At 40.0% G+C, this 24,120-nt stretch overlaps 4 protein-coding genes across 4 annotated transcripts; 1 reads left to right on the top strand and 3 right to left on the bottom strand.

The window, feature by feature from the left end:
• The first annotated feature begins 4,067 nt into the window (after nucleotides 1-4,067).
• Nucleotides 4,068-4,685, top strand: LOC137951131 (glucosamine 6-phosphate N-acetyltransferase-like). Its single transcript, XM_068797731.1, has 2 exons — nucleotides 4,068-4,244; nucleotides 4,347-4,685. Exons 1-2 carry the CDS (start codon nucleotides 4,068-4,070, stop codon nucleotides 4,683-4,685), a joined length of 516 nt encoding a protein of 171 aa, XP_068653832.1.
• Nucleotides 4,686-5,940: 1,255 nt separating this feature from the next.
• Nucleotides 5,941-6,414, bottom strand: LOC137951130 (glucosamine 6-phosphate N-acetyltransferase-like). Its single transcript, XM_068797730.1, has one exon. It carries the CDS (start codon nucleotides 6,412-6,414, stop codon nucleotides 5,941-5,943), a length of 474 nt encoding a protein of 157 aa, XP_068653831.1.
• A 669-nt stretch (nucleotides 6,415-7,083) lies between these two features.
• LOC137951129 (glucosamine 6-phosphate N-acetyltransferase-like) lies at nucleotides 7,084-7,606 on the bottom strand. The gene is made up of 2 exons (XM_068797728.1): nucleotides 7,461-7,606; nucleotides 7,084-7,294 (listed from the first exon to the last, which is right to left on the bottom strand). Exons 1-2 carry the CDS (start codon nucleotides 7,604-7,606, stop codon nucleotides 7,084-7,086), a joined length of 357 nt encoding a protein of 118 aa, XP_068653829.1.
• A 12,448-nt stretch (nucleotides 7,607-20,054) lies between these two features.
• Nucleotides 20,055-20,595, bottom strand: LOC137951128 (glucosamine 6-phosphate N-acetyltransferase-like). The gene is made up of 2 exons (XM_068797727.1): nucleotides 20,474-20,595; nucleotides 20,055-20,307 (listed from the first exon to the last, which is right to left on the bottom strand). The coding sequence occupies exons 1-2, from the start codon at nucleotides 20,593-20,595 to the stop codon at nucleotides 20,055-20,057; spliced, it is 375 nt and encodes a 124-aa protein (XP_068653828.1).
• Between the last annotated feature and the right edge of the window lie 3,525 nt (nucleotides 20,596-24,120).

The raw sequence follows: 24,120 nt of genomic DNA, 5'->3' as shown, positions 1-24,120 counted from the left end.
TAGAAAGGAGGGCCACATTGGGGATATCCTTGTAGATTCCAGTGTCCGGGGGGAAGCATCTGAGGTAGAAGATCATACGGTTCTTATGTGAACATGCCAAATCTGTTGGTTGTGATAAAATCATTCCTGATTGGGACTAGAAGAACATGGGATTTTATGAGAAGTATGGATTCAAGAAGGAAAGTGTTCGACTGGAATTGTATTTTGATTAATAGCCAAAACCTTTTCATTTTTCATTGAAGTTTTTTTGCCTTCCCAATCTGAATTTGAACTCATCTGATTACTCTCTTCCTCTGTAGATCTCTATTACTCTTTTATGGACCTATCCAACTAATCAGTTTTCTCGTATTGCTGGTGAAACTGCTTCCTGGTTGTGGTTATTCTTTTGTTAAATCGATGGAGATTCTGGATTAGAAGTTGTGTGGGCTCGGCCTCGTATTTTCTCCTCCTTAATGGGTCAGTTTGTGGGTATTTCAAAGGAACCAGAGGAATTAGACAGGGTGATCTTCTCTCCCCGGTTCTATTCAATATGGTTGGGGAATTCTTATTTGCTATGTTTTACTCTCTTCCTTTGAATTAGCATGTGGCCAGAAAGTTAATTGGGAAAAGACTTCCCTCATGGGTTTTCAATGTTAATCCTGAGACTCTAACAGAGATGGCTAGTATTTTTGGATGCTCAACAAGTCACCTTCCAGCAACCTACCTTGGTCTGCCCCTATTCAATGGCTGTATATGTAAGAATATTTGGAATCCGGTGGTAGAAAAAATTGAAGCCCAACTTGCATCCTGGAAGGGACGACTACTTAGTAAAGTGGGTAGGCTCGTTCTTCTCAAGTCTTGCATTGCAGGAATTCCTAATTATGCATTATTTTTTATGCCTTGTCCTATCTCCATCTGTAAGGCTATGGATAGACTCAAAAGAAGATTCTTACGGAGGGGTTCAAGTGATGCCTTCAAATATCATTTGGTTTGATAGGATAATGTTTACTTGCAAAGAATATGGGTGGCCTAGGAATTCGAAAATCCAAAAATATGTATCAAGTGTTGCTTCTCAAATGGTTATGGAAGTTTAATACCCATTCTTCAAATCTCTGGAAGAAAATGGTTCTTGCTAAACTTGGTGGGGATACTCATTGGTGGATGTCAAGCAATAATCGTAGAGGTTTATCCTCAATATGGAGAGCACTATACCTCCTGCTTCCAAAATTTTACTCTGCAAGTAGATTTTATGTTGGCAACGGTAGATTGCTCAAGTTTTGGGAAGATTTGTGGATAGGTCAGGTGCCATTACAGGACGCTTTAAGAAGACTTTTTCTCCTCACTTCCCATAGAGACATATCAATAGCAGAAGCTTTTGAGGAGGGTGGTATGAACCTTTATCCTAGAAGGGGGCTCTCGGATAACGAGGCTCTGGAGGCTAATCGTCTGATGGACTATGTTGCATCGGTTAAAATTCGGTCTTTGAAGGCTGACAAGCTCATTTGGTGGCCAGATAAAAGGGACAAATTCACTGTTTCATCTGCATATGGCTTTTTAAATGGCTGGAATTCGTCTGGGAGGGAGAATGAAATTAACTTCGTATGGCGTATATGTGCCCTCCCCCCCCCCCCAAAAAAAAAAAAAGATAAAGTTCTTCATGTGGAGTGTCTGTCAAGGCAAGATTCTATCGGCAGACGTTCTTGGAAGAAGAGGTCATCCCTCAATTGACCCCATTTGCCCACTCTGCAATTCTGAAGATGAAATTACATGTCACATTCTTCTCCAATGCATATACTTTTAGAGGGTGTGGACTCTATTTCTTAGTAAGTTGGGGCAACAATTCTACATGGCAGCTGATCTGCTCTCTTTTAGTAAGTCGCTGATTGGTATCCCTCTACCTGGACTTGGTAAAATGATGCTCTCTACTTGTCGTAGTTTCAGTCCGTGGGGGCTTTGGAATGAGTGCAATAGAAGACGATGCAAAATGTGAATATGCAGATCGGGTAGTGGATCGAGTGGTGGGGCATATATCTACTTGGCTTCTGACTAAGAAAGCCTTCTCTTCCTTTTAGGGAACCCTTATTTGTGAAAACTGGAGAAATATGGCTACCAAGTGGTATAAGATGCAAGAGTCATATTAAATTCAAAACACACTAAGGATATGAGATTAACTTTGTTTTCAAGCCAATGCTTGAACTTGGGACAAGTTTTCTTGATATGTCATTCCTTCTTTTTGAAAAGTCATTTCTTCTTACAGAAGGAACATTTGACACCGCCCTTAGATTCTTTATTAAGAGGCGTTTTTCCCTTCCCTTTCTGAAAAGGTCTCTTGTCTCGAGTCGTCAAATGCGCACTTTCGATCCTCTCCCGATTAAGCTTCCCTTCTTCTTGTACACACATGGTCAAAAGTTCATTAGTTGACCATTTATCCTTATGTATGTTATAAGAGAATTTGAAGGGTGCATATGCAAACGGAAGCAAGTTAATGATGAAGTGGACCAAAAATGACTCAAACATCTGAATCTCTTTCGATTTCAGTCTTGCGGCTATATCCCGCATTTGCATGATGTGCTCACGCACACCCTTGGTCCCAGTAAATTTCAAGGAACACATTTGGGTTATTAGGGAGCTAACTAATGCCTTATCCGAAGTTTCAAACTGTGCCTGAGTAGCTTGAAGATAGTCTTTGGCTATGGCACATTCAGAAATAGATCCACAAATACCCCCCACTATGAGACTCAATAAACATCAAACTTAATCGATTGGATCTCTCCCAAAGTTCTAATGGTGTTTTCTCAATTTGGGTACAGGATTCCGTGGGTTTCGGAGGTTCATCCACTCTAAATGCCAAGTCAAGATCCATGCACTCTAATAATAGGAGAGGTTTCTCCTTCCACTCAATATAATTTTCCCCATTTAGGAGAACAATAGAGGAATCAAAGGTTGGGACAGATAAAGTTTGAAGAGCTGCAAAAAAATACATAACAAACTTATTTAATATGTAACCCTAAGAAATAAATCAGCATGTCATTATAATCTTTCCTATGGGCTTAGATTATAACACATGTGATTTATGTCTCTTTATGATGGGACCTAGAAATTTGTTTGTAAAGGAATATTCTTGGCATGTGAGCAACTATAATTTTTTTTTTAAATATTTATGTTTCATCCTGATTAATCACTTAAATATAATATTTACCCTGTGGGGTTAAATTATTATATCTCCATGATGAATCACAATTTTTTTTATGTCATTAACTTTATGTGACTAAACTTAATGTCACTAGACATTCACATAATTAAGAATGTTGTGGCAATTACTCAATTATTCAAATGTTTACCATAAATATGACTTAAAAATAATTGACAAAAATAAATGTCAATTAATAATCCTTACATTTAGGTTAACATAAAAATGCCAAAAAAACTGAAATATGCATAATTATTGAAATTGCATAAAAACAAATTACTGAAATTTTAATATATATTTTATTAGTATCTAAAGATAACACATAAACCCAGTCGAACTTGCATGTTGCCAGCGCTAGATTTCTTTTCTGAGCGAGGGTTCGAATCCCCTCTAGCACATAATTTTATTTGGTCGACCGAGTCGACTCGGTCAGCATCACGGGCGGGTCGGGTCAGCGAACGTATGAGTCGACTCAACATGTCTGAGTCGCACCAACCCGTTTGACTCGTCTCATCTAGCTCGACTTGCACAACCGGTACGAGTCAACACGTTATTTAAAATAAACGTGTTTTCCTAAATTTCAAAATTTTATTTTTTTATTTACATGCGTTGGAGGTCATCTTCAACCTCCAGCCATACGTAGAGAGGACGTTCAACATCCATAGGCGGCCCTCTGCCGGACGCCGCCTCCCATCAGACTTCGGCCCCAGTCTTCCGAAGTCGGCCGACACACAGCGCCAAGCGAGACGCCGGTTGGCTCCACAGCGTAGCCAGAGAGCTCCTCTCCACGAAAATAACTCCAAATCAGAAAAGGGAGATTTGATACCAAATGAAGGATCACTTTAACGAATTTTGAAACCATATATGAAATTCAAAAACCAAAATCGTACCTCCTGACATGGCGTCAACTTTCGGAGAACTGAGCTTCTCGGCTATCGTCTTCGGCGAACAGAATGTCTCATCTATCGCAAAGACTCGTCAATGGCAACGTTCAGCCATATCTCTGCTAGAGCAGACCCCCTTTTATAGCCTCCTCTCCGTTAAAGGAGCCCACCAAACGACGGGAAACCGAAAGGTTGTAACCAGTGACCACTCTTAATGGAAAACACCATTCGACGAAGACGGGTCACTTACGGTGAGTGAAACCGAACCGTCAAACATTGGCCACTTACTAAAGCAACATGCCCTCTGCGATTCCATTTCTGACGCTGACTTTGCTGCCAAGTTTGAAGACATCAGCTCCCATAGTGATAATCACATTGTCTATGTCATCGAAGAAAACCACTCTCGAAAGATCATTGCAACTGGTAGCCTCTTTATTGTAAAGACATTACTCCGAAACTGTAGAAATGAGGGCCATATTGGGGATATCCTTGTAGATTCCAGTGTCCGAGGGGAAGCATTTGGGGCAGAAGATCATACGGTTCTTATAAGAACATGCCAAATCAGTAATGATTGGGACGAGAAGAGCATGGGATTTTATGAGAAGTATGGATTTAAGAAGGAAGGTGTTTGAATGGTATTGTATTTTGATTAATTGCCAAGACCTTTTAATTTTTCATTGAAGTTTCTTTGCCTTCCCAACCTGAAGTTGAACTCATCTGATTACTCTCTTCCTATGTGGATCTCTATTACTCTTTTATGGACCTGTCCAACTAATCAATTTTCTCGAATTGCTGGTGAAACCGCTTCCTGGTTGTGGTTATTCTTCTATTAGATTTTGTCTATTGCATTCGTACTGACTTTTTGCTTCATTTGTGTGGCTAGCATTTGATTTTAGTGTCCATTCTCTATTCTAAAACAGAAACAAGAGCTTTGACTTGAAATACACATTTTCATTAGAGTTTCATTCCTTAGTGATGAATTTGCAACGGCATTAGTCTCCTCCTAATACAAGAGCAACAGTGGCCTTCGTCGGTTTGTATTTCTTGGAAATATTTCTTCTAAAAAAAAAAAAAGAATTTTTTTTCTGCCACTTAGCTGTTGACAATGTCATGGTCTTAAAAACTTCAATAAACTTGAATGAAAATTGTATTTTTTTTACTAGGTGAAGGAAACCCCATTGGTGGTATCTTTGAATTTAACAAAGACATTTCAATTTAATAGGTTTGTTATGCATTTCTGATAGCTTGAAGTCTCTATAATAATCTAATTTAATGAGATATCATGTAGAGATGGAGAAAGAGCATACCGAGACAAGATCAACCGCGGAAGAGTCCTACACTATCCGTCGCCTCCAACTCTCTGACAAGGACAAGGGTTTTGTCGACTTACTAAAGCAACTCAGCCTTTGTGATTCCATTTTTTACGCTGACAGGTTCGAAGACCTCAACTCCCATGGTGATGATCACTTTATCTGTGTCATTGAAGAAAACCACTCCCAGAAGATAATTGCAATTCGTAGCCTTTTTATCGAAAAGAAATTCATCCGAAACTGTGGAAACGTGGGCCACATTGAGGATATCGTTGTAGATTCCAGTGTTCGGAGGAAGCATCTAGGGTAGAAGGTCATACGGTTCTTATCTAAACATGCCAAATCAATTGGCTGTTATAAAATCATTCTTGATTGCGACAAGAAGAACATGGGATTTTGTGAGAAGTGTGGGTTCAAGGAGAAAGGTGTTGAAATGGCTTTGTATTTTGATTGATAGCCAGGACCTTTTCATTTTTCATTGAAGTTACTTTTCCACTTCTCCAACACAACTGGATGTGTTCAAATTCAGATTGGGAAGGAAAAGAAACTTCAATGAAAAATGAAAAGGTCCAGGCTATCAATCAAAATACAAAGCCATTTCAACACCTTTCTCCTTGAATCCACACTTCTCATAAAATCCCCTATTGTTCTCGTTGCAATCAAGAATGATTTTATAACAACCAACTGATTTGGCATGTTCAAATAAGAACCGCATGATCATCTGCCTTAGATGCTTCCCCCGAACATTGGAATCTACAACGATGTCCTCAATGTGGCCCACCTTTCCACAGTTTCTGATGAATTTCTTTTCGATAAATAGGCTACCAATTGTAATTATCTTCTGAGAGTGGTTTTCATCAATGACAATGATAATGTGATCATCACCATGGGAGCTGAGGTCTTCGAACCTATCAACGTCAAAAATGGAATCACAAAGGCTGAGTTGCTTTAGTAAGTCGACAAAACCCTTGTCCTTGTCAGAGAGTTGGAGACGACGGATAGGGTAGGACTCTTCCGCGGTTAATCCTGTCTCGGTATGCTCTTTCCCCATCTCTACAGGTTATCTCATTAAATCAAATTATTATAGAGACTTCCAAAAAAATACAATTTTCATTCGAGTTTATTGAAGTTTTTAAGACCATGACATTGTCAACAGCTAAGAGGCAATAAAAAATTCTTTCTTTTTTTTTTAGAAGAAAGAGTTCCTATAAATACAAACCAATGAAGGGCACTGTAGCTCTTGTATTAGGAAGAGACTAATGCACTGCAAATTCATCACTAAGGAATGAAACTCAAATGAAAATGTGAATTTCAAGTCAGAGCTCCTGTTTCTATTTTAGAATAAAGAATGGACAGTAAAATCAAATGCAGGCCACACAAATGAAGCAAAAAGTCAGTACGAACACAACAGAACAAAATCTAACAAAAGAATACCCACAACCAGGAAGCGGTTTCACCAGCAATACAAGAAAATTGATTAGTTGGATAGGTCCATAAAAGAGTAATAGAGATCCACAAAGGAAGAGAGTAATCAGATGAGTTCAAATTCAGATTGAGAAGGTAAAGAAACTGGAATGAAAAATGAAAAGGTTTTGGCAATCAATCAAAATACAATTCCATTCGAACACCTTCCTTCTTGAATCCATACTTCTCATAAAATCCCATGTTCTTCTCGTGCCAATCAGGAATGATTTTATCACAACCAACTGATTTGGCATGTTCAAATAAGAACCGTATGATCTTCTGCCCCAGATGCTTCCCCCCGGACACTGGAATATACAAGGATATCCCCAATGTGGCCCTCCTTTCTACAATTTCGGAATAATTTCTTTACGATAAAGAGGCTACCAGTTGCAATGATCTTCTGAGAGTGGTTTTCTTCGATGACACAGACAATGTGATCATCACCTTGCGAGTAGATGTCTTCAAACCTGGCAACAAAATCAGCGTCAAAAATCGAATCGCAGAGGGCATGTTGCTTTAGTAAGTCGACAATGTTAGACGATTTGGTTTCTCTAACCGTAAGTGACTCGTCGTCTTCTCTGACCCGTCTTCATCGAATGGTGTTTTCCATGAAAAATGGTCACCGGTTACAACCTTTCGGTTTTCCGTCGTATGGTAGTCTCCTTTGGTGGAGATGAGGCTATAAAAGGGGGTCTGTCTAGCTGAGGTATACCTGAACGTTGCCATCGACGAGCCTCTGCGATAGATGAGACACTCTGTTCGCCGGAAGTTGACGCCATGTCAGTAGGTACGATTTTGGTTTTTGAATTTCATATATTGTTTCGAAATTCAATAAAGTGATCCTTCATGTGGTATCAAAGCTCCCCTCTCTGATATGGAGTCATTTTCTTGGAGAGGAGCTCTCTGCCTACGCTACAAGCGCCGGTGCTGTGGAGCCAATTGGCGTCTCACTCTGCGTTGTGCGTCGGCCGACAACGGCGGCCGAAGTATGAAGGGAGGTTACGTCCGATAGAGGGCCGACTGTGGACTTTGAACGTCCTCTCTACATGTGGTTGGAGATTGAAGACGACCTCTAACGCAAGTAAATAAATAAATAAAAGTTTCAAACTTAGGAAAGAACGTTTCATTTAAATAACGAGTTGACTCGGCTGAGTCGACCCGTACTGGCTGCGCATGTCGGGCTAGATAAGACGACACGATCGGGTTGGCACGAGTCGGAATTTAATGGTTGAATCAGGCAGGTTTGGGTCGACTCGGACATGATGAGTCAGCTCGTACATTCCAACTCACTGACCCGACCCGCCCATGATGCTGACCGAGCCGACTCGGTCGACCAAATAAAATTTTGCGCTAGCGGGGACTTGAAACAGCACACAGAAAAGAAATCTGGTGTAGGCAACCAGTAAGTCTGACTGTCTTTATGTGTTATCTTTGGATACACATAAAATATATATTAAAATTTCAGTAATCTGTTTTTATGCAATTTCAATAATTGTGCAAAATTTATTTAGGTTTTATGCATACTTCAGTTTTTTATGCATATTTTATGCTGACCTAAATGTAAGGATTATTAATTATCATTCATGTTAGTCAATTATTTTTATGTCATATTTATGGTATACATTTGAATAATTGAGTAATTGTCACAGTGTTCTTAATTATGCAAATGTCCAGTGACATTAAGTTTAGTCACATAAATTTAATGACATAAAAAAAAATTGTGATTCATCATGGAGATATAATATTTTAACTCCACAGGGTAAATATTATATTTAAGTGATTAATCAATATGGGACAGAAATATTTAAAAAAAAAAATTCTAGTTGCCCACAGACCAAGAATATTCATTTACAAACAAATTTCTAGGTCCCATCATAAAGAGACATAAATCGCATATGTGTTATAATCTAACCCACATGAAAGATTATAATGACACGTTGATTTATTTGTTTGAATTATTTACATGGGTAAATATTCAAAAATTTGGCTACATTACTTATTAAGCAAGCTTGTTATCTATTTTTTTGTAGTTCTACGAACTTTATCTGTCCCAACCTTTGATTCCTCTATTGTTTCCCTAAATGGAGAAAATTATATAGAATGGAAGGAGAAACTTCTCCTGTTATTAGAGTGCATGGATCTTGACTTGGCACTTAGAGTAGATGAACCTCCGAAACCCACAAAATCTAGTACCCAAATTGAAAAAACATCATTTGAACTTTGGGAGAGATCAAATCGATTAAGTTTGATGTTTATTAAATCTCATAGTGGGGAATATTCGTGGATCTATTTCTGAATGTGCCAAAGCCAAGGACTATCTTCAAACTATTTAGGCACAGTTTGAAACTTCGGATAAGGCATTAGCTAACACCCTAATAACCCAAATGTGTTCCATGAAATTTACTGGCACCAAGCATGTGCGTGAGCACATTATGCAAATGCAGGATATGGCTGCAAGACTGAAATTGAAAGAGATTGAGATGTCCGAGTCATTTTTGGTCCACTTCATCCTTAACTTGCTTCTGTCTGCATATGCACCCTTCAAAATCTCTTATAACATACATAAGGATAAATGGTCAATTAATGAACTTTTGACAATGTGTGTAGGGAGGCTTAATCAGGAGAGGATCGAAAGTGGGCATTTGACGACTTAAGAGAAGAGACCTTTTTTCAGAAAGGAAAGGAAAAAATGCCTCTTAATAAAGAATCTAAGGGCGGTGTCAAATGTTCCTTCTGTAAGAAGAAAGGACATATCAAGAAAACCTATCCCAAGTTCAAGCATTGGCTTGAAAACAAAGGTAATCTCATATCCTTAGTGTGTTTCAAATTTAATATGACTCATGCTTCTTATACCACTTGGTGGATTGATTCCGGAACTACAATCCATGTTGCCAACACCATGCAGGATTTCTTGAACCAACGAAAACCAACGCCAAGTGGAATTTTCATCTCCTGAAAGACCAGTAAACACCCAAACGCCCCCTCTCTCCCTTGGGAAACCTGATCGTCTAGTCGAGGAACACCAAGTGGAACGCCATAAATACAACGAGGAAACAAGGCAACAAATGATGAATTTGGCTCGTCTTATGGGTGTAGTTTTCAGAGGTTCACTACCAAGAAACAAATCTGCATCGGGAGTCCAGAAGTACAATTACAAATGATTGTGTTCTCCTGGAACGTTAGGGTAATTGGTACCATCCGAAAGCGAGGTGTGATTTTGAGTTTCCTTTCTCAACTCAAGCCCTCTATAATCATCTTCCAAGAAACAAAATGTCAAGTAATGTCCAATGATATTGTCAGAGAGCTCTGGGCAAACTCTTCATTAAAGTGGGTAGCTGTTAATGCGACTGGTCATTCAGGAGGCATCCTTGTTGCTTGGGACACAACATATCTAGAATCCCTTCTAGTGTCTGGAGGCAGCTTATCATTAGGTTTGCAATTCAGGGATCTCTCTACTAGTAGAATCTGGTGCGTTGGGGGAGTTTATGGGCAAATCAAATATCGTGAGCGTAGCCTGTTTTGGGAAGAGCTGAGTAACCTTTTCCAGTCTAGGAGGCTCCCTTGGTTTATTGCGGGGGATTTCAATGTTATTCAATATTGCAACAAGAAGATACTGTCGGCAATCCGCATCTCTGCATTTATGCGGGGTTTCTCTGACTTCATCGACGGAAGTGGGCTGGATAAGTTCCCTCTCTCTGGGAAAAATTACACATGGTCAAATAACCAACATCAACCAATTTTTTCAAAGTTGGATCGTTTTCTGGCTTGTCCTGATTGGTTGTAGCTCTACGGGAATGTTTCTGGTCGGGTTCTAAACAAGGTATGGTCAGACCATTGGCCTACCATGTTGACCACCTCTTTTGAGAAATGGGGTCTCTCTCTTTTTCAATTCAAAAATTGCTGGTTATTGCCAAAAAAAAATTGAGGCTCTTGTTGATGAATGGTGGATGGCGGGTCCATATTTGAGAAGGTGGGAGAGGGCTTTCTCTCTGAAGCTTAATTTTTTTAAAAAGAAAATTAAAGAGTGGGCCACGAACCATCGCACCTCTCTGGTTGCTGAGAAGTCTTTTATCCTCTCTCAACTTGCAAACCTTGATCTACCAGAAGAACAGAAGTTTTTCTCTCTGTTGGAGTTCTCTTCCCGTATTTCTCTTAATTCTAATCTTAATGCAATACTCCATCAAGAGAAGGTCCGTTGGAAGCAACGAGCCAGATTTAAATGGCTAAAGGAAGGAGAGGCCAACACAAAGTTTTTCCATGTTGTAGCTTCGGCAAAGTATAGGTCCAACCGAATTACTTCATTATGTGTAAATAATGAGGTAACATCGTGTAAGACTTTGATTACTAATGTGTTGCTCAAGTTTTTTACGGATCTATATTCGGAGGAATGCTTTAATAGGCCAAAACTTCAGATTATTAGGCTCTCCCGTCTCTCCCCAACAACTGCCTCTTTCCTAGAGATATCGTTTTCAGTCAGAGAAGTTGAACATGATGTCTTAGGCATGGAAAGTGATAGGGTGCTAGGCCCTGATGGCTTTAACGGAGAATTTCTGAAAAGATTCAGGCCTCGCCTCAAAAGGAGGATATGATCGCAATGATTAATGACTTTTTCAATAATGGTATCACTTTCCCTAGTATTGTCGCGTTCTTTATTGTCTTGGTCCTGAAGAAAGCTAGTGTGGAGGAACCAGAGGATTTCAGGCCTATCAGTCTTGTCACAAGTGCTTACATGATTATTGCCAGAATCTTAGCTCATTATCTCAAAGTTATTCTTCCAACAGTTATACACAACTTTTCTAAAAGGAAGAGAGATTTTGGATTCCACTATTGCAGATCATGAACTGATTGACCATTTTCGGCGCAATAACGATCCAAGAATTGACTTGAAGTTTGATCTTGAAAAAGCTTTTGACAGAGTGAATTGGATTATGCTAGATGAGATTATGGGAAAAATGGGCTTTGGAAATCGATGGAGATTCTGGATTAGAAGTTGTGTGGGCTCGGCCTCGTATTCTCTCCTCAATGATCAATTTGTGGTTATTTCAAAGGAACCAGAGGAATCAAACAGGGTGATCCTCTCTCCCCGGTTCTATTCAATAAGGTTGGGGAATTCTTATCTGCAATGTTTTACTCAGCAGGCAATCTCGGATGGCTCCCGCCTACTAGTACCAATCAGGCTTTCAATATCCCAATTAATCAGTATGCAGATGATACCATCATATTTGGAATCGACAACACTCACAATACAAGAAAGATTAAAGCGGTGTTGGGGCTCTTTGAATTAGCATATGGCCAGAAAGTTAATTGGGAAAAGACTTCCCTCATGGGTTTCAATGTTAATCCTGAAACTCTTACAGAGATGGCTAGTATTTTCGGATGCTCAACAAGTCACCTGCCAGCAACATACCTTGGTCTGCCCCTATTCAATGGCCGTATATGTAAGAATCATTGGAGTTTGGTGGTGGAGAAAATTGAAGCCCGGCTTGCATTCTGGAAGGGACGACTGCTTAGTAAAGCGGGTAGGCTCGTTCTTCTCAAGTCTTGCATTACAGGAATTCCTAATTATGCTTTATCTTTTATGCCTTGTCCTATCTCCATCTGTAAGGCTATGGATAGACTCAAAAGAAGATTTTTATGGAGGGGTTCAAGTGATGCCTTCAAGTATCATTTGGTTCGATGGGATGATGTTTGCTTGCCAAATAATATGGGTGGCCTAGGAATTTGGAAATCCAAAAATATGAATCAAGCGTTGCTACTCAAATGGTTATGGAAGCTTAATACCCATTTTTCAAATCTCTGGAAGGAAATGGCTCTTTCTAAAACTTGGTGGGGCTACTCATTGGTGGATGTCATGCGGTAATCGTAGAGGTTTATCCTCAATATGGAGAGCACTATACCACCTACTTCCAAAATTTTAATCCGCAAGTAGAGTTTATGTTGTCAATGGTAGATCGCTAAAGTTTGGGAAGATTTGTGGATAGGGTAGGTGCCATTACAAGATTCTTTCAGAAGTCTTTTTCTCCTCACATCCCGTAGAGACATATCAGTAGCAGAAACTTTTGAGGAGGGTGGTATGAACCTTTATCCTAGAAGGGGTCACTTGGATAACGAGGCCCTGGAGGCTAGTCGTCCGATGGATTCTATTGCATCAGTTAAAATTCGGCCTTTGGAGGCTGACAAGCTCATTTGGTAGCCAAATAAAAGGGACAAATTCACTATTTCATCTGCATATAGCTTTTTAAATGGCTGGAATTCGTCTGGGAGGGAGAATGAAATTAACTTCGTATGGCGTATATGTGCCCCCCCCCCCCCCCCCCCCCCCCCCCCCCCAAAAAAAAAAAAAATTCTTCATGTGGAGTGCATGTCAAGGCAAGATTCTATCAGCAGACGTTCTTAGAAGAAGAGGTCATCCCTCAATTGCCCACTCTACAATTCTAAAGATGAAACCACAAGTCACATTCTTCTCCAATGCATACTCTCTTGGAGGGTGTGGACTCTCAATCTTAGTAAGTTTGGGCAACAATTCTGCATGGCGGCAGATCTGCTCTCTTTTAGTAAGTCGCTCATTGGTATCCCTCTACCTGGTCTTGGTAAAATGATGTTCTCTACTTACATTAGTTTGATACAAAATGGGAATCTACGGATCGGGTAGCGGATCGAGTGGTGGGGCATATATCTACTTGGCTTCTAACTTAGAAAGCCTTCTCTTCCTTTTTGGGAATCCCTATTTGTGAAACTGGAGAAATATAGCTACCAAGTGGTATAAGAAGGATGAGTCATATTAAATTCAAAACACACTAAGGATATGAAATTACCATTGTTTTCAAGCAAATGTTTGAACTTGGGACAGATTTTCTTGATATGTTCTTTCTTCTTACTAAAGGAACATTTGACACCGCCCTTAGATTCTTTATTAAGAGGCGTTTTCCCCTTCCCTTTCTGAAAAGGTCTATTGTCTTGAGTCGTCAAATGCGCACTTTCAATCCTCTCCTGATTAAGCCTCCCTTCTTCTGGTACACACATGATCAAAAGTTCATTAATTGACCATTTATCCTTATGTATGTTATAAGAGATTTTGAAGGGAGCATATGCAGACGGAAACAAGTTAAGGATGAAGTGGATCAAAAATGACTCGAACATCTCAATCTCCTTCGATTTCAATTTTGCGGCTATATCCCGCATTTGCATAATGTGCTCACGCACACCCTGGGTGCCAGTAAATTTCATGGAACACATTTGGGTTATTAGGGTGCTAACTAATGCTTTATCCGAAGTTTCAAACTATGCATTAATAGCTTGAAGATAGTCCTTGGCTTAAGCACATTTCGAAATAGATCCACGAATACTCCCCACTATGAGACTTAATAAACATCAAACTTAATCGATTGGATCTCTCCCAAAGTTCAAATGATGTTTTCTCAATTTGCGTTCAGGATTCTATGGGTTTCGGAGGTTTATCCACTCTAAGTGCCAAGTCAAGATCCATGCACCCTATTAACAGGAGAAGTTTCTCCTTCCACTCAATATAATTTTCTCCATTTAGGGGAACAATAGAGGAATGAAACCAAATTTTGAATTATTTACCCATGTAAATAATCCAAACAAATAAATCAGCGTATCATTATAATCTTTCCTGTGGGCTTAGACTGTAACAAATATGCGATTTATGTCTGTTTATGATGGGACCTAGAAATTTGTTTGTAAAGGAATATTTTTGGCCAGTGGGCAACTAAAATTTCTTTTTTTTAAATATTTTTGTTCCATCCTGATTAATCACTTAAATATAATTTTTAGCCTATGGGGTTAAATTATTATATCTCCATGATGAATCACAATTTTTTTAATGTCATTAACTTTATGTGAGTATACTTAATGTCACTAGACATTTGCATAATTAAGAATGTTGTGGCAATTACTCAATTATTCAAATGTATACCATAAATATGACATAAAAATAATTGACTAAAATGAATGTCAATTAATAATCCTTACATTTAAGTCAACATAAAAAATGCCTAAAAAACTGAAGTATGCATAATTATTGAAATTGCATAAAAAAAATTACTGTAATTTTAATATATATTTTATGTGTATCCAAAGATAATACATCAAGCCAATCGGACTTACTGGTTGCTAGCGCTAGATTTCTTTTCTCTGGGTGGGTTCGAATCCGCTAGCACAGAATTTCATTTGGTCGACTGAGTCAACTCGATCAGCATCACGGGTGGGTCGGGTCAGCGAACGTACGAGTCGACTCAACATGTCCGAGTCGCACCAACCCGTTCAACTCGTCTCATCTAGCCCAACTTGCACAACTGGTACGAGTTAACTCGTTATTTAAATGAAACGTGCTTTCCTATGTTTCAAAATTTTATTTATTTATTTATGTACGCAGGAGGTCGTCTTCAACCTCCAGCTAGAGAGGGCGTTCAAATTCCACAGGCGGCCTTCTATCGGACGTCGCCTCCCATCAGGCTTCTGCTCAAGCGAGACGCCGGTTAGCTCCACAGTGCTGGTGATCTCAGCGTAGGAAGAGAGCTCCTCTCCACGAAAATCAGGTCCCATAGTGATGATCACATTGTTTATGTCATCGAAGAAAACCACTCTTAGAAGATCATTGCAACTGGAAGCCGCTTTATTGTAAAGAAATTATTCCGAAATTGTAGAAAGGAGGGCCACATTGGGGATATCCTTGTAGATTCCAGTGTCTGGGGGGAAGCATTTGGGGCAGAAGATCATACAGTTCTTATGTGAACATGCCAAATCAGTTGGTTGTGATAAAATCATTCCTGATTGGGACGAGAAGAACATGGGATTTTATGAGAAGTATGGATTCAAGAAGGAAGGTGTTCGAATGGAATTGTATTTTGATTGATAGCCAAAACCTTTTCATTTTTCATTGAACTTTCTTTGCCTTCCCAATCTGAATTTGAACTCATCTGATTACTCTCTTCCTCTGTGGATCTCTATTACTCTTTTTTCGACCTGTCCAACTAATCAGTTTTCTTGTATTGCTGGTGAAACCACTTCCTGGTTGTGGTTATTCTTCTGTTAGATTTTGTTATGTTGCATTCGTACTGACTTTTTACTTCATTAGTGTGGCTAGCATTTGATTTTAGTGTCCATTCTCTATTCTAAAACAGAAACAGGAGCTTTGACTTGAAATTCACATTTTCATTAGAGTTTCATTCCTTAGTGATGAATTTGCAGTGGCATTAGTCTCCACCTAATACAAGAGTAACAATGGCCTTCATCGGTTTTGTTATGTTGCGTTCGTACTGACTTTTTACGTCATTAGTGTGGCTAGCATTTGATTTTAGTGTCCATTCTCTATTCTAAAACAGAAACAGGAGCTTTGACTTGAAATTCACATTTTCATTAGAATTTCATTCCTTAGTGATGAATTTGCGGTGGCATTAGTCTCCACCTAATACAAGAGTAACAATGGTCTTCATCGGTTTGTATTTTTAGGAACTCTTTCTTCTAAAGAAAAAAAAAAGAATTTTCTTCTACCACTTAGCTATTGACAATGTCATGGTCTTAAAAACTTCAATCAACTTGAATGAAAATTGTATTTTTTTGGCTAGGTGATGGAAACCCCATTGGTGGTTCCCTTGAATTTAACAGAGACATTTCAACTTATTAGGTTTGTTATGCATTTTTGATAGCTTAAAGTCTCTATAATAATTTGATTCAATGAGGTATCCTATAGAGATGGAGAAAGAGCATACCGAGACAGGATCAACCGCGGCAGAATCCTACCCTATCCGTTGTCTCCAACTCTCTGACACGGACAAGGGTTTTGTCAACTTACTAGAGCAACTCAACCTTTGTGATTCCATTTTTTACGTCCTCCCACATACCTTGCCCCACATTTCCCGAAAACCATCATCACCTCTTCAAATCAATGGTACCCCCAATGTCCCCCCGATTTGGCAACCTCGAGCCCTGGGACGTTTTTCAACCATCACATCCACCACAGAAAAAAATTTCCTACACGCCACAGTCGATCACATCTATCACCAAATCCCCTCAGCCCACATCATGTCGACCTCCCGTCCCTTCATATTTAAACCACCTCCCCCTCCGCCACCCTACCCAAAATCCCTCGCTTCCCGAAGCCCACGATCTTTTAGTAGCCCTCGCCTGTCAAACACCACCTGTGCACCCTCCATTTCCCGAGGCTTATCCACCTTGACAAACCCCCATCTCTCCACTATATCACACACAACCTTGGCTCCTTCCCAAGACTTATCCACTTCGACCTCGACCTCCCCTCCCTCAACCCTCCCACATCAAATCACCCAACATCCCATTCCTCTCGCCGCCCCATCAAACCCTCCTCTGACACAAATCTCCCTATACACAGATCCTCCTCGAGCCCCGACCTTTTCATTTTTCATTGAAGTTTCTTTTCCACTTCTCCAACACAACTGGATGTGTTCAAATTCAGATTGGAAAGGAAAAGAAACTTTAATGAAAAATGAAAAGGTCATGACTATCAATCAAAATACAAAGCCATTTCAACACCTTTCTCCTCTTTTTTTAAATGATGCTGAATTTTATTATGAGAGCTCAAACGAGCTGATTACAAGAGGGGAAGCCTTCCCAAACAATGAGAGATTGTTGGGAGGTTCCAAATTTTGCCAATTTATCAACCAAATAATTGGCTGATCTAGGAACGAGGTTCCAATTACAATAAATAGATAATACAATGTCAGCAATACGATCAATGATTGGCTAGTGGCGCCAAGGAGGGGAGCTTTCTTTTAAACACCAACTCATGGCAGTCTTTGAATCGTCTTCAATAATCAGCTTGCCATGGAGCCGCTCTTTAAAGATTTGGAGGCCGAACAGAAGAGCACTCACTTCAGCAGTATTTGAATCAGCGATACCCACCGGCCCTGCATAGGATAAAATAGGGTCTCCACTACTATCTCTGAAAACACCACCAGCTCCAGCCGGCCAAGGACAACCTAAAGCACTGCCATCAAAATTGAGTTTGATGCAGTCGTAAGGGGGAGGATCCCAGGTGGCTATAACTAGATTCCTACGAGGGCCTGCCATGTGCGCTATCAAACCCCAATTTTCTTGAAGGGAGATGCCCGATAGAGAAGTAAACTCCTTCCTAGAATGTAACCAGTTCGAAATAAGGCCCACTGCCTGAGACACTATATTATCTGGGTTGCTAGCCTTGGAATTGAATCTCCGGTTGTTTCGCTCTAGCCATATACACCATGGGACATGCGCAAGGCATGCTAAGAGAATTATCTTGCCCAATTTAGGAAGGCACATCCCCATAACCATCTCAAAGGTTGCCAACAAGGTCTTAATGTAGCCCCATTTGGAGACCAATCTTCTGAAGTATTTTCATCCAGACTTGCCATGAAAAGTCGCAATGTAACAGAACATGTTGGACTGTCTCATCGCACATACCACAAAGGGGACAAGTGCAATCGGGGGCGTGTAACCTCTTTTATGGAGGTTGTCAGAGGTGAGGATTTGTTCCTTGATGGTCGTCCACATGAAGAATTTAATTTTATTAGGCGCTGAGAGCTTCCATGCCAAGTTTGCCTTGTGCTCATGCATACTGTAATCTTGATTTCTAATGTGGGAGTAGGTGGATGCAACTGTGAATCGGCCATTAATGTTGGGCTTCCATATCAATTTATCGACTGCATGCTCACGAATAGTAGTGTTGATGAGCCTTGAGAGGAGAGAGCAAAAAGCAGTAGTTTCCACGTCATTTAATCCCCGGCGAAATGTAAGACTCCATGAGCGATCTCTCCAAGAATCCGCCACTGAAAAAGAGAGATCTCTCGCCACCCTAGAGAGCCTCAGGAAATCCTCAGAGAGGGGGCGGGGGCCATACCATTCATCTGACCAAAAGAGGAGGGTCCTTCCATTTCCTGTGTGAAAGGAAGTTGCATCTCTAAATATTGGGAGGAGTTTTTGAATTGATTTCCATATCGGGGATAGGAGTCAAGTAGCGCCATCCTCCCTCCACTAGGCACCCAAAGGTCCTGGCAATCAATTAAAATACAAAGCCATTTCAACACCTTTCTCCTTGAATCCACACTTCTCATAAAATCCTTTGTTCTTCTCGTCGCAATCAGGAATGATTTTATAATAGCCAACTAATTTGGCATGTTCAGATAAGAACCGTATGATCTTTTGCCCTAGATGCTTCCCCTGAACACTGGAATCTACAACGATATCCTCAATGTGGCCCACCTTTCCACAGTTTCAGATGAATTTCTTTTCGATAAAGAGGCTACCAATTGCAATTATCTTCTGAGAGTGGTTTTCTTCAATGACACAGATAATGTGATCACCACCTTGGGAGTTGAGGTCTTCGAACCCGATAGCGAAATCAGCGTAAAAAATAGGATCGCAAAGGCTGAGGTTCTTTAGTAAGTCGACAAAACCCTTGTCCTTGTCAGAGAGTTGGAGATGACGGATAGGGTAGGACTCTTCCGCGGTTGATCCTGTCTCTATATGCTCTTTCTCCATCTCTACAAGTTATCTCATTAAATCAAATTATTATAAAGACGTCAAGCTATCAGAAATGCATAACAAACCTAACAAATTGAAATGTCTCTGTTAAATTCAAGGGAACCACCAATGGGGTTTCCATTACCTAGCCAAAAAAAAAAAAATTTCATTCGAGTTTAACGAAGTTTTTAAGACCATGAAATTGTCCATAACTAAGTGGTATAAAAAAATCTTTTATTTTTTTTTAGAAGAAAGAGTTCCTATAAATACAAACCAATGAAGGCCATTGTTGCTCTTCCATTAGGAGGAGACTAATGCCACTGCAAATTCATCACTAAGGAAAGAAACTCTAGTGAAAATGTGAATTTCAAGTCAGAGCACCTGTTTCTGTTTTAGAATAAAGAATGGACACTAAAATCAAATGCAAGCCACACAAATGAAGCAAAAAGTCAGTAGGAACGCAACAGAACAAAATCTAACAGAAGAATAACCACAACCAGGAAGCGGTTTCACCAGCAATACGAGAAAACTGATTAGTTCGATCGGTCCATAAAAGAGTAATAGAGATCCACAGAGGAAGAGAGTAATCAGATGAGTTCAAATTCAGATTGGGAAGGCAAAGAAACTTCAATGAAAAACGAAAAGGTTATGGCTATCAATCAAAATACAATTCCATTCGAACATCTTCCTTCTTGAATTCATACTTCTCATAAAATCCACGTTCTTCTCGTCCTAATCAGGAATGATTTTCTCACAACCAACTGATTTGGCATGTTCACATAAGAACCCTATGATCTTCTGCCCCAGATGCTTCCCCCAGACACTGGAATCTACAAGAATATCCCCAATGCGGCCCTCCTTTCTACAGTTTCGGAATAATTTCTTTATGATAAAGATGCTACTAGTTGCAAAGATCTTCTGAGAGAGGTTTTCTTCAATGACACAGACAATGTGATCATCACCATGGGAGCAGATGTCTTCAAACCTGGCAACAAAGTCAGCGTCAGAAATGGAATCGCAGAGGGCATGTTGGTTTAGTAAGTCGACAATGTTAGACGGTTCGGTTTCTCAAAACGTAAGTGACCCGTCGTCTTCTCTGACCCGTCTTCGTTGAATGGTGTTTTCTATGAAGAGTGGTCGCCAGTTACAACCTTTCGGTTTTCCGTTGTTTGGTGGTCTCCTTTGATGGAGAGGAGGCGGGGTCTCGTCTAGCAGAGGTATGCCTGAACGTTGCGATAGATGAGACATTCTGTTCGCCGGAAGTTGACGCCATGTCAGGAGGTACGATTTTGGTTTTTGAATTTCATGTATTGTTTCGAAATTCATTAAAAAGATCCTTCATGTGGTATCAAAGCTCGCCTCTCTGATATAGAGTCATTTTCGTGGAGAGAAGCTCTTTGCCTACGCTGCGAGCGCCGATGCTGTGGAGACAACTGGCGTCTCGCTCGACGTTGTGCGTCGGCCCGCGACGTCATCGGACAAGGAGGCCGAAGTTCGACAGGAGGCAACATCCGGCAGAGGGCCACCTGTGGACAATGAATGTCTTCTCTACGTGTGGGAGGAGGTTGAAGACGACCTCTAACGCACATAAATAAATAAAAAATGAAACTTAGGAAAGAACGTTTCTTTTAAATAACGAGTTGACTCGGCTGAGTCGACTAGTACAGGTTGCGCATGTCGAGCTAGATGAGACGAGTCAAACAGGTTGGTGCGACTCAGAATTTAAAGGTCGAATCAGGCAGGTTCGGGTCGACTCAGACATGATGAGTCAGTTCATACGTTCCAACTCGCTGACCCGACCCGCCCGTGATGCTAACCAAGCCGACTCAGTCGACCAATAAAATTCTACGCAAGCAGGGATTTGAAACCGCATGTAGAAAAGAAATCTGGCACAGGCAACCAGTAAGTCCGACTGGCTTTATGTGTTATCTTTGGATACACATAAAATATATATTAAAATTTCAGTAATCTGTTTTTATGCCATTTCAATAATTGTGCAAAATTTATTTAGGTCTTAAGCATACTTCAATTTTTTATGCATATTTTATGTTGACCTAAATGTAAGGATTATTAATTAACATTCATGTTAGTCAATTATTTTTATGTCATATTTATGGTATACATTTGAATAATAGAGTAATTGCCACAACATTCTTAATTATGCAAATGTCTAGTCACATTAAGTTTAGTCACATAAAGTTAATGACATAAAAAAAATTTGAGATTCATCATGGAGATATAATAATTTAACCCCACAAGATAAATATTATATTTAAGTGATTAATCTGGATGGGACAAAAATATGTAAAATAAAAAAAAAAATTTAGTTGCCTACTGGCCAAGAATATTCCTTTACAAACAAATTTCTAGGTCCCATCCTAAAGAGACATAAATCGCATACGTGTTATAATCAAAGCCCACAGAAAAGATTATAATGACACGCTGATTTATTTATTTGGATTATTTACATGGATAAATATTCAAAAATTTGGCTTCATTACAAATTAAGTAAACTTGTTATCTATTTTTTTGCAGCTCTACAAACTTTATCTGTCCCAACCTTTGATTCCTCTATTGTTCCCCTAAATGGAGAAAATTATATTAAGTGGAAGAAGAAATTTCTCCTGTTATTAGGGTGCATGGATCTTGACTTGGCACTTAGAGTAGATGAACCTCCGAAAGCCACAAAATCCAATACCCAAATTGAAAAAACATCATTTGAACTTTGGGAGAGATCCAATCGATTAAGTTTGATGTTTATTAAGTCTCATAGTGGAGAGTATTCGTGGATCAATTTCTGAATGTGCCAAAGTCAAGGACTATCTTCAAGCAATTCAGGCACAGTTTGAAACTTTGGATAAGGCATTAGCTAGCACCCTAATAACCCAAATGTGTTCCATGAAATTTACTAGCACCAAGGGTGTGCGTGAGCACATCATGCAAATGCGGGATATGGCCGCAAGACTGAAATTGAAAGAGATTGAGATGTCCGAGTCATTTTTGGTCCACTTCATCCTTAACTTGCTTCCGTCTGCATATGCACCCTTCAAAATCTCTTATAACATACATAAGAATAAATAGTCAATTAATGAACCTTTGACCATGTGTGTAGGAAGGCTTAATCAAGAGAGGATCGAAATTGCGCATTTGTTGACTCTAGACAAGAGACCTTTTTAGAAAGGGAAAGGAAAAACGCCTTTTAATAAGGAATCTAAGGGCGGTGTCAAATGTTCCTTCTGTAAGAAGAAAGGACATTTCAAGAAAACCTGTCCCAAGTTCAAGCATTGGCTTGAAAACAAAGGTAATCTCATATCTTTAGTGTGTGTTAAATTGAATACGACTCATGCTTCTTATACCACTTGGTGGATTGATTCTGGTACTACCATCCATGTTGCCAACACCATGCAGGGTTTCTTGAACCAACGAAAACCGACACCAAGTGGAAGTTTCATCTCCTGAAAGACCAATAAACACCCAAACTCCCCCACTCCCCCGGTAGACCTGATCGTCTAGTCGAGGAAACATGGCAACAAATTATGGATTTGGCTCATCTTATGGGTGCAGTTTTGAAAGGTTCAGTACCAGGATACAAATCTGCATCAGGAGTCCACAAGTAAAGTTGCAAATGATTGTGCTCTCTTGGAACGTTAGGGGAATTGGTACCATCCGAAAGTGAGGTGTGATTTCGAGTTTCCTTTCTCAATTCAAGCCCTCTATAATCATCTTCCAAGAAACAAAATGTCAAGCGATGTCCGATGATATTGTCAAAGTGCTCTGGGAAACTCTTCATTAAAGTGGGTAGTTGTTAATGCTAGTAGTCATTCAGGAGACATCCTTGTTGCTTGGGACTCGACATATCTAGAATCCCATCTAGTGTCTAAAGACAGCTTCTCATTGGGTTTGCAAATCAGGGATCTCTCTACTGATCAAATTTCGTGAGCGTAGCCTATTCAGGGAAGAGCTGAGTAACCTTTTCCAGTTTTGGAGGCTCCCTTGGCTTATTGCGGGGGATTTCAATGTTATTCGATATTGCAATGAGAAGTAACCGTCGGCCAACTGCATCTCTGCCTCTATGCCTGGTTTCTCTGACTTCATCGGCGGATGTGGGCTAGATGAGATCCCTCTCTCTAAGAAAAATTACACAAGGTCGAATAACCAACAACAATTTTGTCAAAGTTGGATCGTTTATGGCTTGTCTAGATTGGTTGCAGCTCTTCGGGAATGTTTCTGGTCGAGTTCTGAACAGGGTAGGGTCAGACCATTGGCCTATCATGTTGACCACCTCTTTTGAGAAATGGGGTCTCTCTCCTTTTCGGTTCGAAAATTCCTGGTTATTGCCAAAAACAATTGCGGCTCTTGTTGATGAATGGTGGATGGCGGGTCCATATCTGAGCAGGCGGGAGAGGGCTTTCCCTCTGAAAATTAAATTTTTAAAAAAGAAAATTAAAGAGTGGGCCATGAAGCATCGCTCCTCTCTGGTTGTTGAGAAGTCTTCTATCCTCTCTCAACTTGCGGACCTTGATTTGGCAGAAGAACAGAGGTATTTATGTCCGTCGGAGTTCTCTTCCCGTATTTCTCTGAATTCTAATCTTAATGCAATACTCCATCAAGAGGAGCTTTTGAGGAGGGTGGTATGAACCTTTATCCTAGAAGGTCACTCGGATATCGAGGCCTTGGAGGCTAGTTGTCTGATGAATTTTGTTGCATCGGTTAAAATTCGACCTTTGGAGGCTGACAAGCTCATTAGGTGGCCAGATAAAAGGGACAAATTCATTGTTTCATCTACATATGGCTTTTT

This window comes from Aristolochia californica, unplaced genomic scaffold, assembly GCF_029961685.1.
Source record: "Aristolochia californica isolate CCGP_79_NKW_82.1479 unplaced genomic scaffold, dmAriCali1.0.hap1 SCAF_15, whole genome shotgun sequence".
NCBI lineage: Eukaryota > Viridiplantae > Streptophyta > Magnoliopsida > Piperales > Aristolochiaceae > Aristolochia > Aristolochia californica.
Note: the sequence above shows the minus strand (reverse complement) of the source record. Positions and strands in the feature narration are given on the sequence as shown.